Source organism: Lepidochelys kempii, chromosome 2 (genome assembly GCF_965140285.1).
Source record: "Lepidochelys kempii isolate rLepKem1 chromosome 2, rLepKem1.hap1, whole genome shotgun sequence".
Lineage (NCBI taxonomy): Eukaryota > Metazoa > Chordata > Testudines > Cheloniidae > Lepidochelys > Lepidochelys kempii.
The window spans coordinates 85,674,097-85,694,533 of NC_136381.1; the positions used below are offsets into that span (position 1 = coordinate 85,674,097).

At 40.0% G+C, this 20,437-nt stretch overlaps 1 protein-coding gene across 10 annotated transcripts in view; it reads right to left on the reverse strand.

The window, feature by feature from the left end:
- DLGAP1 (DLG associated protein 1) overlaps positions 1 to 20,437 on the reverse strand; it is a 634,214-nt gene that overhangs the window by 124,697 nt on the left and 489,080 nt on the right. For all 10 annotated transcript variants that reach the window (XM_073331531.2, XM_078851563.1, XM_073331533.2 and 7 more), the window contains 2 exons: positions 11,066 to 11,243; positions 8,233 to 8,473 (listed from right to left, as the gene is read on the reverse strand). In XM_073331531.2, the coding sequence (XP_073187632.2) occupies positions 8,233 to 8,473; positions 11,066 to 11,243 (419 nt within the window). The remainder of the gene's footprint in view (positions 1 to 8,232; positions 8,474 to 11,065; positions 11,244 to 20,437) is intronic.

Here is a 20,437-nt window from a genome sequence, read left to right on the forward strand (position 1 = left end):
TCTTACTACTTGATATAGAGATGGAGACATGCCCCGTGCACAGTGCATGAAGAAGACATTTAGAAAGCAAAAGTCATACTATTACTGTAGCTTGACTGGAAAGCTAACAAACAATCAATCAAACAAACAAAACATTCCTCTTAGATTTTGCTTTATTAATCCCTGTTTTATATCATGTAGCTATGAAGAGAGCACAGAAGGAGCACTTTGCCATGCTAACAAAGCTAGATATTACTTTAAAGTAAGGATCCCAAATATGCTTTCAAATGTATATTTAATAAAATGAAATTGAGTATCACATAAACATTGTGACAGACGAAAAGCTGCTACGCATTAATCTATGGTTGCTGACATATAATAGAGTGTGATATAATAGTGTGTAATAGTATGAATATTGTAAATATCCTAGTTAGTGAAGTAAAGCTACTTATAACTATGGTGGGTTATTAGAATTTTCTGAATGAGTGTACTGATCTAAGCTAGTAAGGGACTGCGGGAAGAGCAAACAGGAAAGCCACACAATAATAGAGCTAGGTAGAAAATAGTTTTCCTGTCCCATGACGGTTTTTGAGATTTCAAAAATCTCTGTTTAAAACAAAACCAAAACCAACCAACCAAAAAAATAAAATAAAATCAAGTTGTTGGTCCCTTTGTAATCTGCGGGCTACACAGTACATCAGTTGTCGCACAGCTTTGGTTGGGATACAAGGCTTTTTTGTTTTGTGAGGTTTTCGTTTTGGAAAGTGAACTGAATTATGATTTTAAAACTTAAAATATCCTTTACTCAGTACTTGCTAATTTAGATTCTTCAGCTAAATAGGCTGCTTTTATTTCCTCCTTTGGATATCCGGCCAAGACAGGGTAGGTGTTTTATGTACAAATATCTAAGGGGATTGCATACCGAATAGAAAAACTGCAATTGAAATAAACAAAGAACTTGTGGCAGGCAGTATTTAGAAATAAAATGCACATGTACCCGGGGGAGAAAGTTGGAACTGACTGAGCACCAGCTATTTCAAAGTTCTGTTAGACTTCTCAGAGGTTTTTGTCCAAGGGCAAATCTGTCCATAAAGAAACAGATACTTGAGTAATTTAGGAACATTTTAATTCTTAGGATTTTCAGTTTGATTTTCAGTTAGTGAGGAGTCACAGCTGGAGAAAATGCCAAGAGTGAGGCAGAGCCAGTAAAGAGCTGGATAAAAAGTAGCTAAATAAGGCCTTCATGGAAGTTGAGACTGAATTTTAAGATAGATTGAAAAAAGACGTCAGTTCTGGTTAGGCTGTAACTATGCCTCTACAGTGAGAGCTACATACTTGCAGAATCGAGCCTATGATGTTTAAACATATTATAATTATCTAGTTGAATCTGAATGAAATGAAGAGTTAGGGAGCTTAATTTTGCATGAAACCCCACGCTACACATTTGAGCGGTCCTGAAAGAGTTGCTATATCCTATCAGTTCTCTGATTATTTCAGATTCATTTGGTTTCACTGAAAGAAAAAAAAAAAGGAAGAATCCTGCCCCCATCCAATAATAGCTCTCCTGTCCACTATAGACTTTGATGACCAGTGCTGACCAGCACAGGGACCAAAAGTTTTTGAAAATATTGTCACGGCCAGATGTCAGTGGAGTATGCATTTATAAGGGACTGAGTCCTCTGGGGTATGTCTACATTACAGGTGCTACAGTAGCACTGCAGCTACACTGCAGTAGTGTAGACACTTACTACAGCAATGTTGATTTAAATCCACCCTCTTGAGAAGCAGTTGCTAGGTTGATGGAAGAATTCTTCTGTTGACCTAGCGGTGTCTACACCAGGACTTAATTATGTCTGGGAATTTGTCACATCCCTGAGCAACGTAGCAAGGTTGACTTAAGTTTTAGGTGTAGACCAGGCCATGTAAGAATGTGCTGTCATTACCCATTAAGTGAGAGAGAGGTGATCAAATAAAATTCTGTACCAAGTTAAAAGGAAGGCTCTCCTCAGGAAACTGATGACAAGTAAAACCTGTGATAACTGAGGCCATGGATATCTATACTCAGCCTAGATTAAATCTGTTTATTTTGGGTCTCTAAGAAGAGGAGTTTGTAGCAAGTGACTGGGTGGGAACTCTCCTTTTTCTCTTTCCTTTTCTTGGTCCTACTACCTCATGTAACTTAATCTGGTATACCCCCAGGCCAGAAGCAGTTAAGACAGTCTTTGCTGCAATGTACAATCATGGCCGGGTGTCTATGAGTGAGCGAGTGGCAGGCCCACTTAGAGGATAAGAACATAAGAGCTGCCATCCTGGGTCAGACCATGGTCCTTTTTGCCTGGTATCCTTTCTTCTTCAGTGACCCATACAAGAAATTCAGGGGGAGTGTACAGAACAGGGTAATTATTGAGTGATCCAGCCCTGTCTTCCACTCCTGGCTTCTGGTAGTCAGAGATTTAGAGATGCCCCAAGTACAGTGTCCCTGACTATCTTAGTCATTGATGGACCTTTACTCAATAAACTTATCCAGTTTTTTCTTGAACTCAGTTATACTTTTGGCCATCACAATATCCCATGCCAATGAGTTCCACAAGTTAGCTGTGCACTGTGTGAAAAAGTACTTCCTCTTGTTTGTATTAAACCTGCTGCCTATTAATTTCATCTTTCATCAAATTTTCACCTGGTTTTTGTATTGGGTGAAAGGGTAAATAACACTTCTCTATTCACTTTTTCTATACCACTCATGATTTTATAGACTTCTATCATATCCCCACTTAGTCATCTCTTTTCCAAGCTGAAAAATCCTAGTCTTTTTAATCTCTCTTCATATGGAAGCTGTTCCATACCCCAATCATTTTTATTGCCCTTCTCTGAACCTTTTCTAGTTCCATTATATCCTTTTTAAGATGGGGTGACCAGAACTGCACAAAGTATTCTAGGCATGGGCACACCATGGATTTATATAGTAGCATTATGATATTTTCTGCCTTATTTTATATCCCATTCCTAATAGTTCTTAGCATACTGTTAGCCTTTTTGACCACTGCTGTTCAATTATTGGAAGTTTTCAGAGAACTATCCATGGTGATGGTGACTCTAAGATCTCTTTCTTGGGTGGTAACAAGCTAATTTAGAACTCATCATTGTATATGTATAGTTGTGATTGTTTTTTCCAATGTGCATTACTTGGCACTTAACATTGAATTTCATCTGGCATTTTGTTGCCCAGTCATCCAGTTTTGTGAGATCCCTCTGTATTCTTTGCAGTATGTTTTGGACTTAACTATCTTGAATAATTTTTTTCATTGTCTGCAAACTTTGCCACTTCACTGTTCACTCCCTTTTCCAGATCACTTACGAATAAGTTGAACAGCACAGGTTCCAGTACAGGTCCTTGGGGGATCTCACTGTTCACCTCTCTCCACTGTGAAAACTTACCATTTATTACTACCCTTTGAGTCCTATCTTTCAACCAGTTACTGATCCAGGAGAGGACCTTCCTTCTTAACCCATGGCTACATGTCTTTCTTAAGAGCCTTTGGTGAGGGACCTTGTCAAAGGCTTTCTGAAAATCCATGGACACTATATCAACTGAGTACCCTTATCCATGTGCTTGTGGACTCCCTCAAAGAATTCTAATAGATTGGAGAGGCATGATTTCCCTTTACAAAAGCTGTGTTGACTCTTCCTCCAACAAATTATGTTTATCTATGTGTCTGATAATTCTGTTCTTTACTATAGTTTCAATCAATTTCCCCAGCACTAAGGCATCCTGTAAATGCCAGGATTCCCTCTGGAGAACTTTTTAAAATCCGTAGTCCATTAGCTACCTTCTAGTCATCTGGTAAGGAGGCTGATTTCATCAATTGGTTACATACTAAAGTTAGTGGTTCTGCAATTTCATTTTTGAGTTCCTTCAGCACTCTTGAGTGAATATCATCTGGTCCTGGTGACTCATTACTGTTTAACTTATCAATATGTTCCAAAACCTCCTCTATTGACACTTCAGTTTGGGATAGTACTTCAGATTTGTCACCCGAAAATAGCTCTGATGTGAGTATCTCCCTAACATTCTCTGCAGTGAAGACTGATGCAAAGAATTTGGTCAGCTTCTTTGCAATGGCCTTGTCTTCCTTGAGTGCTTTGTCATCTAGTGGCCCCACTGCCTTTTAGGAAGGTTTCCTGCTTCTGATGTACTTAAAAAATACCGTTAGTTTTTACCTCTTTAGCAAGTTGCTTCTCAAATTCTTTCTTGGCCTGCCTTATGATACTTCTACAATTTATTTGCCAGAGGTTTTGCTCCTTCCTATTTTCCTCATTAGCTGCCTATTACTGACAGTGAAAGCGTGAATTAATAGAGGCCAGTATTTCTGGAGTAGGTGGAACAGGTTTCTAGTCCTGGACTATTAAGTGCATGTAGATTTTATTGTAACTGTGTCTGATATCTGCAGCAAATATATCTGTTATACCACCTTTAGGGAGAGGTACCCGATACTCCTTTCCCCTCCTTCTGTATCCATCTAACAGACCTACTATCTGTTGTTACGGGGTGGGAATTACCACCACCCATCATGTAAAATGGTGGTAAGAAATGGTTAAATTCCTTTATAGAACCAGATAGCTGAAACAATAGGGGTCTCCACCCCAACCCCAGCCACATCACCGCCCAAAACAAAGATACATGCAAGGCACATGTGGGCAGAGGGGTTTTGGTGTCTATTATTTTGTGAAAGACTGCATCTGTGAAAGTGAGGAAAAAGGTACAGAGAAGTTTAGAGAGAAGGCAGCAAGGAAACAACCGACACAGCTTGAATAAAAACTAGGAATGTGGCCCTGAGAAAAGCCTAGAGAAAGAGCACTTTTTGAGCCGAGTGCTGGCTGAAAGGGTTTGGAGCTGTGAGCAAGAAAACCTCCCTCCTGTTGTTCAATTCCTCCTGTGTTCACAGAAACAGGACTTGTTTATTTACAAAGAATGTACACAAGATTGCATCAAAATTACCTAACTCCATCATCAATTTCTCCTCCTAACTTGGAAGAACCTGCAAAACCCCTGAATTTCTGGCTAACTGCATGGGTCAAAAAGGATCTTCTTTTTTCTACCTAGGCTGACTATTGCATTACTGCCTATCTGTGAATCAGCCTGAGGCAAGGGCAAAGGAGATTATTACATGGATGCTATAAGATGGAATTAAACTACCAGTTGAGGTTGTGAACCCCACAAAAGGTATGGTTAAAGTGGTAATAAAGGACAAAATGTGACCCTGAAGAGCCTGGAAAGACAAAATAAAAGGCAGAATAACCCAGTAATTCCTAAAACACAGGAGAAAGAATGGAAACATGCAGCAGTCTTTTAAATCCTTCTGCAATGTCCAGTATAGGGCTGCAGGTGCTCCCCTCTCCGGACTTTAAAGAGGCACCTGGAAAAGGAGTAGCAAATGACTAAAGATCTGTTTCTTTAGATTATAGTTTTAGGGCCATATTCTCCAACCCACATTCTCTCCTCAGTCCTCTGGGATCATCTACAATCATCTTTCATTCTCTTACTCATACCCTACCCCACCCAATTTTTTTCTAAACCACCAAAACTTCCTTTCAAGTACAAAAAGAATGGACATTCTTCTTATGTGGGTTGATGCTTAGAGTTATTTTAAAACAGGAAACATTTTAACATAGCTTTTCTCATTCTTAAGAAAAAATCAATTTATTGAAAAGATATCTCTCACTTCCAGGCATCCATTACAGGCTAATAATGGCACCTACGTACTGCAGGCTCTCTGCCTTCAGCTGCAAGCCTCCCAACGCATTGGAAATGAACTATTACTGTATGATGAAACAACACACATTTTATGTAAATCCCTCAGCTGCGATTGGGTGCAAATTACATGGATAAATCGTGCACACAGAAAAATGACCTTTCACATTCATAACACTGTAGTTTGGAAGTTGTTTCTTACTAGTCATTGGTTTAGAAGAGAACTGTGCTATCACAATTGTTCAAGATGTTTTGAAGTTTATGATGCGTTGCCAGCATACATCCAATAATGCTTACACTTGATATTTTAAATGGTATAAATTAAGCGGCACATTTTTGATAAAAGGACCGAAAAAGCCTTTTGACGATGAAAACCAGTTGAAAAAGTGGCCTTGTAGAGGGAAAGAGATCAGAGACAAGGAACTCAAGCAACTGCAAGCGTGAGATAACACACAAGAAAAGGGAAAAAATTAGGAAAGACTGTAGAATTAACAGAACATGGGAAAAATGGTAGGTGGAATATGAGATGGCTTCTAGCAACCTGAATGTAGAATGAAGTGGTGCTTGCGTGAGGCAGTAGAATGGATACAGTCATGGTTATCTTTGCACGTCAGAGAGCAAGAGTTTCTTATTTTCTTTCTTTTTCTTTTTTTTTTAAGCAACCATAAATAATTTAAAAGATTTGAAAAAATCATCACCCTCATATCTTCTGGTTTCTGTTACAAAGCCTGAACCCCATTAGGAGGACGGGCAGGGGAGTGAGACGGACATGCCCACTTTTTGCTATCCTGTTTAAACAAAGTGGCTGAAGGAGTAATTCATTACCACCTCTCGTCCCCTCCAATTTTTAAAATGTGATCACACCACCGCAAGGAGGAGGACTTTATGCAGGTTTTATTATGCAAGAGGATCCTCTCAACTCATCTGCAAGTAGAGGGCCAAATCCTCAGCTTGTATAAATCAGCATAGTTCCACTGAGTGCATTGATTTACAACAGGTGAGGGCTGTTAGGATGGTGTTAAATTATTAGGAATTATTGTGATTGATACGAATGAATGTAGACAAACATGATTTTGGTATGGCTTGATATGTCTGAATTTGATAGAGGATTCTGGGAGCAGGGTTCTCTTAGCATCAGACACTTAGTATGGAAATTTACTGAGAGTGATCGGAGGCTCTATCTGTGTGTGTGTTTCAACATGGAACTTTGGAACATATCAGCCGATGGCCCGCTCACCAAGTAGAGAAAATGCAAAAACACGCAATCAATGAGCTTGACACAGGCTGACCAGGGTCAAAATGACCCTTTTGGATGGCACCACCCTAAGAGCTCAAGTGAACAACTGATGAGAGGGTAAATATCAACTGATCTTTGGTCTCTGTTTTGCAGTTCCTTTTAAAATATTAATTAGGAAAAACAAGTAATGAAACGTCCACAGGGCATATTTTGAGGACATGTGACTCCTTTGAGAGCCGAGGGTATAAATGTTAAGAATATCATATGTACAGTTCTTAGTTCCCCAATTAACATCTGAAGAGTTCTGTGATGCTGTAAGACAGAGGGTCTTAGGGCAGCCAACACCCTGCTATGAGGGATTTTTGTAGGACTTTTGAACCAGAGGGCCTCGGGGTAACCAAGACCCTGCTTTGGGGGACATTTGAGAGAAAAAAAAGAGAAGAAAAGAAAAAGAAGTCTCTATCTAGGACTGGTAGCTATACCTGCTTTGTTTGCCAATCAGGATACTGTGTAAGGCCAACATAGTTACTGAGGGTTTATGCTTGGGGAACGGAGGCTTATTAGGGAGGTTTCAGAGTAGCAGCCGTGTTAGTCTGTATCCCCAAAAGAAAAGGAGTACTTGTGGCACCTTAGAGACTAACCAATTTATTTGAGCTTAAGCTTTCGGAGCTACAGCTCACTTCATTGGATATAGCTCACGAAAGCTTATGCTCAAATAAATTGGTTAGTCTCTAAGGTGCCACAAGTACTCCTGTTCTTTTTTTATTAGGGAGACGTATTATATAACCTTTTATTGACTGAGTAATTCTTTCTCCAATAAACTGCTGTGCATTGAGCAAATTGAATCTGAATTTTCACTGGTACCAATAACCATCTGCCCAGCTGTGGGCCCGTAAAGATCCATTTCAACAAGGGCCAGAATGTGTAGCTCCTGCACAGCCTAGCTGTAGCTGCATTCCTGGGAACAGAAAGAGTAGCAGATGTGACCACTTTGTTCTCCCCACCCCTGTGTTTTTGAGTCAGTGGATCTGCATGTCTCTCCTTACACTATTGACTCTCCTGCTCCCAGGAAGAGCATGGTTCTATGGTATGTGGGGATATGCAGGTTTCCCAGTCTGATCCACATACGCAGAAGAAACTTAGCATCTCCAGTGCATTTCATGCCTAGCAAGGATTTGGAGCAAGCATTTGACTCCTAGTGTAATATATATGGTGCCAAGTGGTGCCTTTCTTTTGCCCCATCCTGAATTCCCTCTTTGTTACTCACCAGTACTGCTCTGAATGGTCCTCACTGTGGTGGCCGTGCGTGGGGGAGATGAGGACCTCAGGGACACGCATTCATCATCTTGGGAACAGCCCTTCTCAATTGCTCTCACATAGCTGTGGCTCCTCATGCGGAAGCAGACTGGCACTGGCAGATCCAGGGCCTCGACGGCCTGAGACTCTAGTTCGCTGAACACTGACTCACAGACCGATTCAAACTGACCATTTACTTCCATCTCACTCACCTGCAGGCCAAGAACAGGTAGTTTCCTGTAATTATATCTCATTAGATCAATCTATCCTGTAATAACATTTACAAACAAAGATGGAACAATACCTAAAATTTCCATTAAAAGTTCCCTTTGAACAGTAAATGATTTACACTTTAAATCTTTTTTTTTTAACACAGTAACAATTCTCCAAGTAAAATATAAAATGTGCATATTCAGAGTGAAGAAAACAGAGCTGTGGACATTGAGGGCTCAGTCCCAATCTCATGTAAGTAACCCTATTTGGGCCAACAGCAGGGATTAAATCTGGGACTTCTAGGATTAAGAGTCTGAGCCTCTCCAATTTGAATGAAAGGACTAACTCCCTTGGCTGGCAGCTATAACAGACTATTTAACCCTTTTTGAGAACCAGCTCCCAGAGAGAAACAAAGAGCCAGACTCTCCTAGCTTGAATGACACTCAAAACCACATGGCCTTGCCGGGTATCTTACAAACGCTGCAACCATTTGCCTGTGCTTATATGGCAATGGGCACCCACATTTCTAAACTCAGGATTGAGCCTTGAGACTGGTATTAAAATTATAATAATCACAATAGGGAAAATGCAAATCTGAGACAATAATATATACCATGATTTCACTATTTCTCAGGCATTCCAAAGGCACAGAGACCAAGGGAAGATGTGGGGTGGTCGAGGAAGATATGAAAGATGCTAGACTGGGATGAATTTTAAGAAAAAATAGGCTGAGATTCAGGCCATATTTCTAAAAAGTGAAATCTATTAGACTGTGGAATAACTTTCCACGGGAACTAGTGGAAAGAGATTGATTGCTTGAAAGAACAATCCTACATTGGCAGGGGATAAACTAGATTGTCAGACAGGTGTCTCCCAGAGCTCACTTCTAGGATTTCTTTTAAGCTTCCTATTTTTATTGGCAAGGAAGCCTACACTCTTCGGAGCACAGATAGCTTCAACCGTCTCACAAATCCATCAGTCTAAACTGGAGTCAAATGGTTTTATCCCACACTTACAATTTCAGTTTGCTGGTTTCTGCTGGCTTCCTTCATAACTCAGTTTCTACAGCATCTGCTTATACTTTATGCTAGTGCTATAGACCCCTACAGCATATAATAAGCAGACGACTCCTTCGAACATCCACATTCAGCAATCCCTGCCTGAGCAGTGTAGACTTCATCTTGGACCGAAGTCACTTCTCTAGCCCATTTATCCTGCATAGAAGTCCAGGGGTGAAATCCTGGCCCGACTAAAGTCAGTGGCAAAGACTCAGTGAATTAATGGGGCCAGGACTTCTTAAGTCCAACTAGTGACACTTTTAGAATGCCTTGATATTTATATTACATGAACACAGGGACAGCATTATTTTTATGCCATGAATACTTTAAAATGAAAATTGATCTAAGTCCAAAAAGGAAATCTCCACTGAAAATGTACTGTCCAGTTAAATTGGCCTTTACTTTTGCAGGCATAAATTGGAGGTTCAAAACGGTGACAGCATCATCTACAGCATGAGTTATTACCAGTGATTTAGAGCATACAACACCAAATGAAATGCAGTGCCCTGCGCTAGTTGGCAAAAAATACACAACATGTGAGAATACCCTCGCAGAATAATGTATCTGACTATGATGTTTTAATGTGCATATTCATTCAAGTTTTCCCAAAGAAAATTACCTTCTATTTGAGCACCATTTCAGGGCCCAATTTTGTGAAGTACTGAGCATCCTTCGCTCCCACTGTTTTTAAGCAAAGTTGAGGGCACTCAACACATCCCTGACCTGGATCCTATTTTGCATGCATGGCAGCTAGACAGATGTGACAGCATGATGACTCCATATGCATATTTTATACAGGAGCAGGATATTCCACTGTGTCAACACTCACAATTTAAAATGCCCCAAAGTACACAGTATTCAACTGACAGACTGTAGCTGGCACAGAAGAGGATGTTATGATTTTTCAGGAAAATAATGCACATCTTCATAATTAATATGTGAACCAAACACATATGTACCATGTACATCGTAAAGTCAAAACTCTATCAGAATTAAAAATAATGCGTAAAAGAAGTAATAAACCTTTTCAAAATATTGAATTAATGTCAAAACAACAATTGTGGAATATAAAATACCAGTAACCCTTATTCTTTTCCCCCCTCAAACATTTTATGGTCCTCACTCCTTAAAGGAAAACTCATTCTCACTAGGAATCCAAGTCCTACATTTTTAGAAGTGACTCGTTGTTTTGTATGCTAAACCCGAAACTTCTTAGAGGGAGTGCTGAGCACCTGTCCACTAAAAATCAGGCCCCTTTAAGACATTTCACATTGTGCAACCAAAATCACCAAACAATTTTCAGAATTTAGACTATGACATTTTCAAATCTTAGTCCTTCACAAAAATGTACATGAAAAACATCCCCATAAGTCCTTTTAAAATTTAAATGCTTTTGAAAATATGTAATTTGTTACATGTCTGACTTCACTGCACAACCAAAAAGGGTTTCTGGTTCTACACATTGCACATACAGCTGAACTGGCTGGGGATTGATTTTGATCTTGTTCTTAGCCGTGCATGCTTGCCACTCACCTGACTAATCGTGCTCATGGCTCTCATGTAGCTCTCATTCCGGGAACGGAATTTAGGAGAAGTTAACAGACTTGCAGGGTCCAGACTGTCCAAACTCCTGTTGATTGAGACTTCACTCACTGCCCTCAAGTAACTGTGGCTCCGGATTTGAAGTTTTGGAGAGTGTTCGCTGGATATCCTTGAAGGAAACAGTGGGAAAGAGACATTTCATCAAATCCAAATAGCTTAACTGTGACTGGGAATGACAGTAAATTGTTCTACAGGAAAGTAAGACTAAAACCAGAAATTATGTAACCCTGGGGCATTTATACATTCAGTACGGCCAGTTCCAGTTCGTTTATAAGTACAAATTTTAGAAGTGATTTTATACACATGCTAGAAGTCTAACTACTAAGATGGGTGAACTTGAGTGCCTGGTATTAAATAAGAATGTTGATATAATAGGCATCACATAAACTTGGTGGAATGATAATAATCAATGGGACACAGTAATACCAGGGTACAAAATATATTGGAAGGAGAGAACAGGTCATGCTGGTGGGGAAGTGGCACTATATGTGAAAGAAACCATAGCGTCAAATATAATAAAAATCTTAAATGAACCAAACTGTACCATAGAATCTCTAGGGACAGAAATTCCATGCGCCCCTGACCAGGATGGTGATGGGAAATGCTCAGGGAAATTAGAGAGGCTATAAAAACAGAGAACTCAACTGTAATGGGGGATTTCAACTATTCCCATACTAACTGGATACATATCACCTCAGGATGGGATGCAGAGATAAAGTTTCTTGACACCATAAATGGCTGCTTCTTGGAGCAGCTAATCCTGGAACCCAAAAGAGCAAAGGCAATTCCTGATTTTGTCCTAAGTGGAGCACAGGCTCTAGTCCAAGAGCTGAAACACTTGATAATAGCGACCATAACTGAGGCTACGATTTTGTCATGGATATTTTTAGTAAAAGTCAGGGACAGGTCACGGACAAAAAACAAAAAATCATGGAAGACGTGACCTGTCCCTGACTTTTACTAAAAATATCCCAAACAAAATGTGGAGGGAGGAGGGTCCAGCACCCTGTCCCCCACCGCCACAGTGGCTGGGAGCTGCAGGGACCCCATTGCCCAGTGGCAGGGAGGGGTCCCCCTGCCGCCCTGCGGGACTAGAGCTGGGGGGACCCCCCACTACCCTGCAGGACTGGGATCTGCGTGGGGAGTGTGACCCCTGCTGCTCGTGGCAATAGGGGAGCTGCAGGGTGGGGCAGTGTTAGTGGCGGAGGCTGGGGAACAGTGGGGAGCCCTTGCCCCCAGCCACTGAGCAGCTTCGGCGTCTGCGAGCTGCAGGGGGCCCCTGCCCGCGGTCACTGAGCAGCTCCAGGATCCCTCTGCTGCCATCACTGGTGACTGGGAGCTGCGGTGGAGCCCTGGCTGCTTGCAGCAGCTGAGCTGCTGCAGGGGAGACCCCTGCCAGCGGGGACGGCTGGGCAGCTCAGGGATCGCCAACTACGGTGCCAGGTGGTCAGTTGCAGGGGGTCCTGCCACCCACAGCCCCCCCACGACCCACGACCCCCGTGACATAATCTTAGCCTTAACCATTATACAATTAAATTTAACATCCCTCGGGGGGTGGGGGTGGGGGAGAGACACCCAAAGAAGCCCACCGCAGTATCATTTAACTTCCAAAAGGGGAATTACACAAAAATAGGAAGCTAGTTAAAGAGAAATTAAAAGGTATCACAGTCTCAAAAATGAAATGCCTGCAAGATGCATGGACACTTTTTAAAAACACCACAATAGAAGCTCAAATTAAATGTATACCCTAAATTAAAAATATAGTAAGAGGACCAAAAAAGTGCCACCATGGCTAAACAACAAAGTAGTGAAGTGGTTAGAGGCAAAAAGGCATCCTTTAGAAACAAAGAATCCTACTGAGGAAAACAGAAAGGAACATACACTCTGGCAAGTCAAGTGAAAAGGCATAATTACAGGCCAAAGGTACAATTTGGGTCATTTAAGATTTTTATTATATTTGACTCTATGCTTTCTTTCACATATAATGCCACTCCCCCACCAGCATGACCTATTCTGTCATTGGTATATATTTTGTACCCTGGTATTACTATGTCACATTGAATATCATCATTCCAACAAGTTAATGTGATGCCTATTATATCAATATAAGGCCAAAAAAGCATTTGAAGAGCAATTAGCCAAAGGCTCGTAAACGAACAGCATTTTTTGTTAAGTACACCAGAAGTAGGAAGCTTTCTAAACAATCAGTGGGGCTACTGGACAATCGAGCTGCTAAAGGAGCACTTGAGGAAGATAAAGTCATTGTTGAGAAGGTAAATGAATTATTTGCAATAGTTTTCAGTGCAGAGGATATGAGATAGGTTGCCACACTTGAGCCATGATTTTTAGGTGACAAATCTGAGGAACTGTCGCAGACTGAAGTGTCATAAGAGGAGGTTTTGGAACAAATTGATAAATTAAACAGTAATAAGTCACCAGGACCAAAGGGTAGAAGAAAAGGCCTACTGGAAAGCCATACAGTTGACTGGTTCATCAAGCACAGAGCTGCTGAGCATCCACTGTTCACACTGAAATCAGTGGGAGTTGCAGGTGCTCCGTTCCTCTTAGGGTTTGTCTCATAGGGAGGTAACCTGGTGCTAATCTTTTGAAATATACATTTGATATCCTATCTATGTATGCATTTTACAGCATATTCCAGTTAGACTTGACAGCTTGCTTCCTAGGCAATTCTAGGAGATAAGGGCCGCTAACTGTAAATCAATTACATAGAATGTACACAAAATGCAGCTGGAGTGATTGGACAACCTAACCCTAACCTTATAGTAAATCATTCCAAGAATATACTGCTACATGGGTGTAATTTGGTTACATTCAATAGTTGTTTTGGATAGTGACAATAGCTGCCAGGTTGGTAGGCATTTTTCACGTCAAACAGCTATTTTCCATTTTCAGGAAACGCATTAAGTAGCTTCTAAATGCACATTCATTTAAATTCAAAAGTTTGAAAAGTCCATTTCTGTTTTTCCACCTATAATGAACACATCATAAGAAAAATGGGGAACTAGCTAGAAGCTGAAGGTCCTCTTTCATCACACTGGGCCAGACAGACCAACGATAAACACATTTCCTTAACTGATGTGTTATTTGACCCAAAGCAATAATATTGTCATCATAAGTGGGAATAATACTTTGTATGGATTCCAGTGTCAACAGTGACTCTCTGGTTGTGATTTCGTATACTGAAATTGTAGCAAAGAAAATCATTTCTGTTTTACAGGACAAATGCTATTTAAAGTTATTGCACTGCCTTGTTCATCATAGTTATCTGATCATGCACATTTCAAATATTTCTGTTAGTAAAACATTTCAGAGATGATGTTTTGGGACAGGTCAGAGGGGGCCCCGTATTCTGGGCATGAGGGAATCATTTTTAGACTTGCAACTCATTTGATGTTTTGTTGAGGCTTGACACTGAAGAATTTCTTGAAAGGAAAGAAAAATGTGTAGAAACTAAAATAAGTTATCTTCAATAATGAGGCGTTTTGGTACTTTTAAGGCAGTTGGAAAAACAATTATAAATTCAGTTCATCCTTTGATTTTTCTCTCTCTCTCTCTCTCCTTTAAGAGGAATATTTGCTTTTGTATGGTCCATTTAGGATACTGATTTTCCCTTTTAAGAAAACTAGAGTTTGTAGCCAACTGTATTTCTGTTATCCATTGCAGACACATTTACTGCAGGGGTGTCCAAATTTTATATTACCGGTGGCTAACAACACTTGAACTTTACTAGGCACAGCAGGGCCACAAATTCTTTTGCCCAAAATTGAAGAAATTGCAGCCTCAGCCATTCAAAGCTACAAGTCCCTATATGAAATTCTCCATCTGAGCAACTTTTTACATAGATAAAGATGGCACAGTATGGTCTCCACAGGCTGTATCACCATATAAAGAGGATGGCAGCTACACAGCAAAGTGGTCTCCATCATGGCCTTCCACTTAAACAAACAGCTTTAGAGATTTTTTTTTTTAAAGAGCACAGAGTGCAGTAAATGTTGAAAGGAACAGCTCTTCTACATCAAACATGATTTTTTTTCCTGGGGGGATGCCCTCAGTTCCTTACAAAGATGGCTTGGTCACAATATTGAACAAGTCAGTTTTCCATTTTGAAATGGAAACCTCACTACTGTCTGTGTATGTCTGTGTATGAATGAACGAGAATGAGAGACAGAAAACATAAAATTAGTCATAAGAAATACACACATGAGGCTGATTTAAAGAGAACCTGTGTGCCATTCTGTGTTTAATTTCTGCAAGCAATTACAGATATTGTGCACTCAAATATGTAATACTAGTTATTTGTATGTGCAGTTGGAAAACTGCACATACAAATAACTAGTATTACATATTTGAGTTTAATGGTTAGACCCCAGGTGTAATTATGACAATACTGCAAAACCTATTAGTAAGGGCCACAATTGGAATGCCATGTTCTCTGGATGATCTAATAAAAATGAATTTGAACTGTTTACTATTAAATAATTATTATTACAGAATTCTGTCACCACTTGAAGACTGGTCATTCATTTGCCTTCTTCAATCAGTGAGTCAGTAATTGGATGGACTAGATATAAAAAATGTTCAGATTACTCTTGGGGCAATAATTCCAGATTTCCAAATGGAATCTGGAATTTCATTTAGGATATTCTCCAGCAGTGCTCAAACACAACACCACACACACACACACACACACACCACTAAAAATAAAATGGCTGACCTAGCTATCACCTCTATTTGTGGCTGGCAGAGCCTTTTCATAACAATTTACCAGAACCTGATCAGTAGATTTCTTGAAAGTAATTCCTTGTATGTCATTTACTTGGAGCACTGAGAATATGCATAAAATCCAAGTTAAATGAATAATTCATTACAAAAAATTTATCAGATGAATACAAACTGTATTACTGCTCTCTGTAGAGCTGCAAGCAGATCAGAAGGTCCTCAAATATATTTGTTAATCAAATTAATTCATTTTTTGTTTTATTTTATGGATTGATTGTAAGCAGTTTGCTGCCCGTATTCAATATTTGTTATAAAAAATTCAAACTGTGTTGATTATTTACAAATTAATCAAATAAGTCACCTGGTGTTGTTTCTGTTCACTGATTGGATGAGCATGCAAACAGTGAATATAACAAATCACAAAACTCAGTGCACAAGTATAAACAAATTAAAAATGTTTTTTTGTAAATACTCATGCATGCATCTTTGAAATTTGCTTTCTGCAAACGTCTGGTCCACTGTAACGAGTCATACAGATACCTTAGTCATCAACAAGGAACAAACTTGGGATATTTGGTACCAGAAACAAAGGCCTCACCCGCTTGAGCTAAAGGAGATCTCTCCACGGCTATAAGTGCAAGGTGTTCTAGTCAGAGAGACCTGCCATCAGATGGAGACATGATCATGTGCACTAGGCGCCACTAAACTTTGATTGCTTGAATGTTCATAGAAAGCAAATACCAAAGAAGCATGAATCCATGTGAAAATCTGAGCTTTTGTTTGCACAATTTTTTGCAGTATTTTCCCAGTTCTATACAAAATCACCTAATTTCTCTGCCATGGTATATGCTTCTTATTGTTTCTGGATGTGGGTGGTTGAAGCAAATAGGTTCTTTTTCTGACTTATTTTGGTCAGATAGTTGGTCCTTAACTATACAACTGACCAGTTCAGCAGGTGTTTAGAAATGTGTTTCACAGATGGCTACTTATCACATCACTGGTTTACATGACAGATGGGCAGTTACGCAGGGACTGAGATTTTGGCAGCCACTAGAGGAGGTGACTGTTGCTCACTGATGACCATATTCACAGGTTTCACTATGTTTAAAAACGGCGGAAAAAATAACTAAGGTTTAAAATACAGGCAAGGAGTAAATACAGGTAGTTAAATTGTTGTTGAATGCATCCCTTATATAGCAAAAGAGTTATTCAACAGCTCCATACCTGTTCAGGATTGGCACTTTATAAATGTGTAATAAATCATTATCATCATCATATACCACTATAACTATACAATAGTCTTTAAAGAGTAGCTGAAACGCCACAGAAAACTTTGAAAAACATTCTGTTTAGGAATAAGTCTGCCAATATAGCATAGTTTCAAGTTTTCACTTCCTTAGTTTATTATCAGAGACTTCAACCAACTATGATTCACAAAGGATTGACTATGGGCAAGATCTACAGCTGAAGTGAAATGGCTTAGCTAGCCCCACTGACTTCAGTGCATACAATGATTAGCAGCACGAGAAGATGAACTCAAAGATCCTGGAACCAGCTCCTCAGGTGTGTTGCATCCTCTTTGCATTGCAATGCCTGTCTCCATTACTCAGGGATGATCACTCAAGTACAAGAGTGGCCCTGAAGGGAGAGGTAAAGAGCTTACTTATACAGGGCTTGTACACCAGACCCCCTGTGAGTAGTAGAATGGAAAGATAAAGGTGTAGTTGGGGTGTCCTTAAGCTTATCTTGATCTGTGTTTTGATCCCTTGTGGCCATTACATGATGGTGTAATTTAGAGAAGTCTTCAGGCACCTTTAACACAGCACAAAGAGGACAACTTTTATCTAAGCACCATACAAACAGTAGTGAATTGATCCTTTCCAAACTGCTGTGAGACAGGGGAGTATTATTAGCCCCAGATGTAGAACCGAGGCAAGGAAGATGTAGGCCCTGGTGCTGCTACCCTTACTCACACAGCGTGCCCCATTCATTTGCCTTATTCATTTCAATGGGACTACTCGCAGGGTAAGGTACTGCTCAATATGAGTAAGTGTGGGAGAATCTCGCCCTAAATGATTTTCCTAATGTCACACAGGAAGCCTGTGGCAAAGGCAACAAGTGAATTCTAGTCCAGTGTCTAAACCATAAGATAACTGAGGATCAGAACAGTGCAAAGGAAAACTTTTAGCCCCCTTTGCACACCACTTTGTGACTAGTGCTCTGTGCATATTGGCCTACCTGAGTTGGCCTCTGACTTTTATTCAAATACACTTACGGGGTAAAACTATATTAGCAGGATTCCGTCTGAATGGAGTGCTTCTGAATGTTTTACAGGAAAAGCCACTGTATCTTCAAATTGACTCTGAGATGGAAAAGGTAAGATGGACAAGGAGGATTTTTCTGTTTACAGGAACAGGGAAAATCTGATGGTAGGAATATTTCCTTTTATTTTTGAGAGATTGGGAAAAATTGTACTTGTGCTGTCTATGGCAAATGTATTAGATGATCATGTGATCAGTGCAGGCAGCACCTCCACCAATAGGTGGTGCAGTATTTTTTTTCTTAGTGTTGTTGTGTACTTTGATATTATGTTGTTGTCTTGGTTTGGGGTAGGGTGGGGCAGAGGCACTAGGAGGATGTTCAGTCCTGCCTGTGTGTGCTGGGGTTGGTACTTGCAGTGTTCCAAGAAATGCTTTGATTTCTGTCAGCAAGTATTACAATGTTTCACTTGTGCATGAAAAGGAGTGTAGAGTCGGGAGAATGTGTTGGCAGTGACTGACTGATTTTTTTGGGAAAGCTCTGACAATTAAATAAGATATCCCTAAAAAAATATAATTAGACGGTCTTTCAATGTGCGAATTCATAGCACAAAACAGAGTGTTGTACCACATGGGTTTCTTGTCATCTCAATATAAAGAGTCATAGCTGTACAAGACAAAAGAAAATGGTGCTGTGTCCAGAAGTATGTAATGAATACCTCCACTAGTCAGGCTGTGAGGAGCAGCCAGTGTAGAAAATATATTTTAACGCATCTTTAAAAAAAAAAATCTTTGCCTCTTGCTGGTTAAACATCCCAGAATTCATTTTTCTAGGCTATCCCTGATAGCATAGTTCCCATGGAGCTAATTATTTCTGTGCTGAAAGTGCCCCCTCCCCTCAACCCGTCTGGTGGGAGCACCCAGCACATAGTTCTGTGTTTAACTATAATTTCATGTTAGCTTTTGCTTTAAGGGAAAAATCATCTGCTGTCTGATGCTAAGTAAAAGCAATGAAGAACATGCACAGAACAAAGCCGTTCAAGTGTATTCAACTTATTCCCCAGTCATGACATGGGCCATCAGATGGGTAATTTTGTCGCTGTTGCACTTGCATTATGTTGTGTTAACTTTTCACTGCACAGTGTACAAGGCTGTCACGGTACAGAAATTGGCAAGGGCAGAATATCAACTACTTTGTGCATTTGTTCTCACTAGAAGTTTGCCACATTTTGAAAAACCTCCTTTCCCATACTTTTTAAAATAATACGATTGTCTTGCTAAGGGTTTCACACTTTGAAGATAAAATCTCAGTACATGTCACGGTACAGTTGCTATGGAGCCAGCCATGAGAAAGAAAAACAAAAACTTGCACATAACCAGAATATCTTACTTGCTGAGCAGAAATTCAACAGCAATTGTACAAAAGTGGCAGCTGTTTCCCTTTTGATTTTGACTCCATTAGTCGGATTATAAATCACACACACCAACTGCCATTCATCCCCATTAATCATGTGGGGTATGCATTATTTTATTAATAATACCTTACACGTCCTTTTGAGGTGGATCAGATGCCAGAAAGAGACAGGGTGAGAAGGGGCGGTGACTTCAGTGTTTTTTCAATCATATTTGTCTCTCTGCCTGATATTACAGACTCTAATATGATTGAACAAGATATCACTTAAAAATTAATCCAAAACTCAGCTCAGTTAAATGCCACACAGCTTTCTGATGTGTCTATCTCCAGCTGGCAAAATGTGCTGTTTTTCTGTATAAGCACATGGTGTCCTGCCAGAGAGCCCTTATTTGTTTGATAGATAAAGGACGAGAGGACCTTGATCAATTAATATTTATAAACATTTTTCAAAAGCACCATTTCTTTAAAGCTACCTGTGACTGGCTGGCCAGGAAGTCACTGCCAGTCAGCTCAGACTCAATCTAGAAATCATTCTTCTACAGCTAGCTGTGGTCCTAGATGGTCTCAGGATGGTCTTTGTTTCTGAGGTTGTGCTGTAAGGACCATGGGCCAGAATCAATGGCATCTTCAGTCTTTAATTGTGATATCACTCTGTGCTTCATCTATTAATGTCTCAGCTCTTATTATACAATAAAGCCATATATGTATATAGTGCTTTTCATCCCAAAGGATCCCAAAACACCATATACAAACAAAAGAATAGGCCAGATAATTAGGGATGCTTTCACCCACTGCTGGAATGCAGTTGCTCTTAGGGTGAAATGCAGCAGTGTTTAACAGTGCACAGCAGAGCTACACAACAGTTATGGACAAATGAAGCAGAATACGATA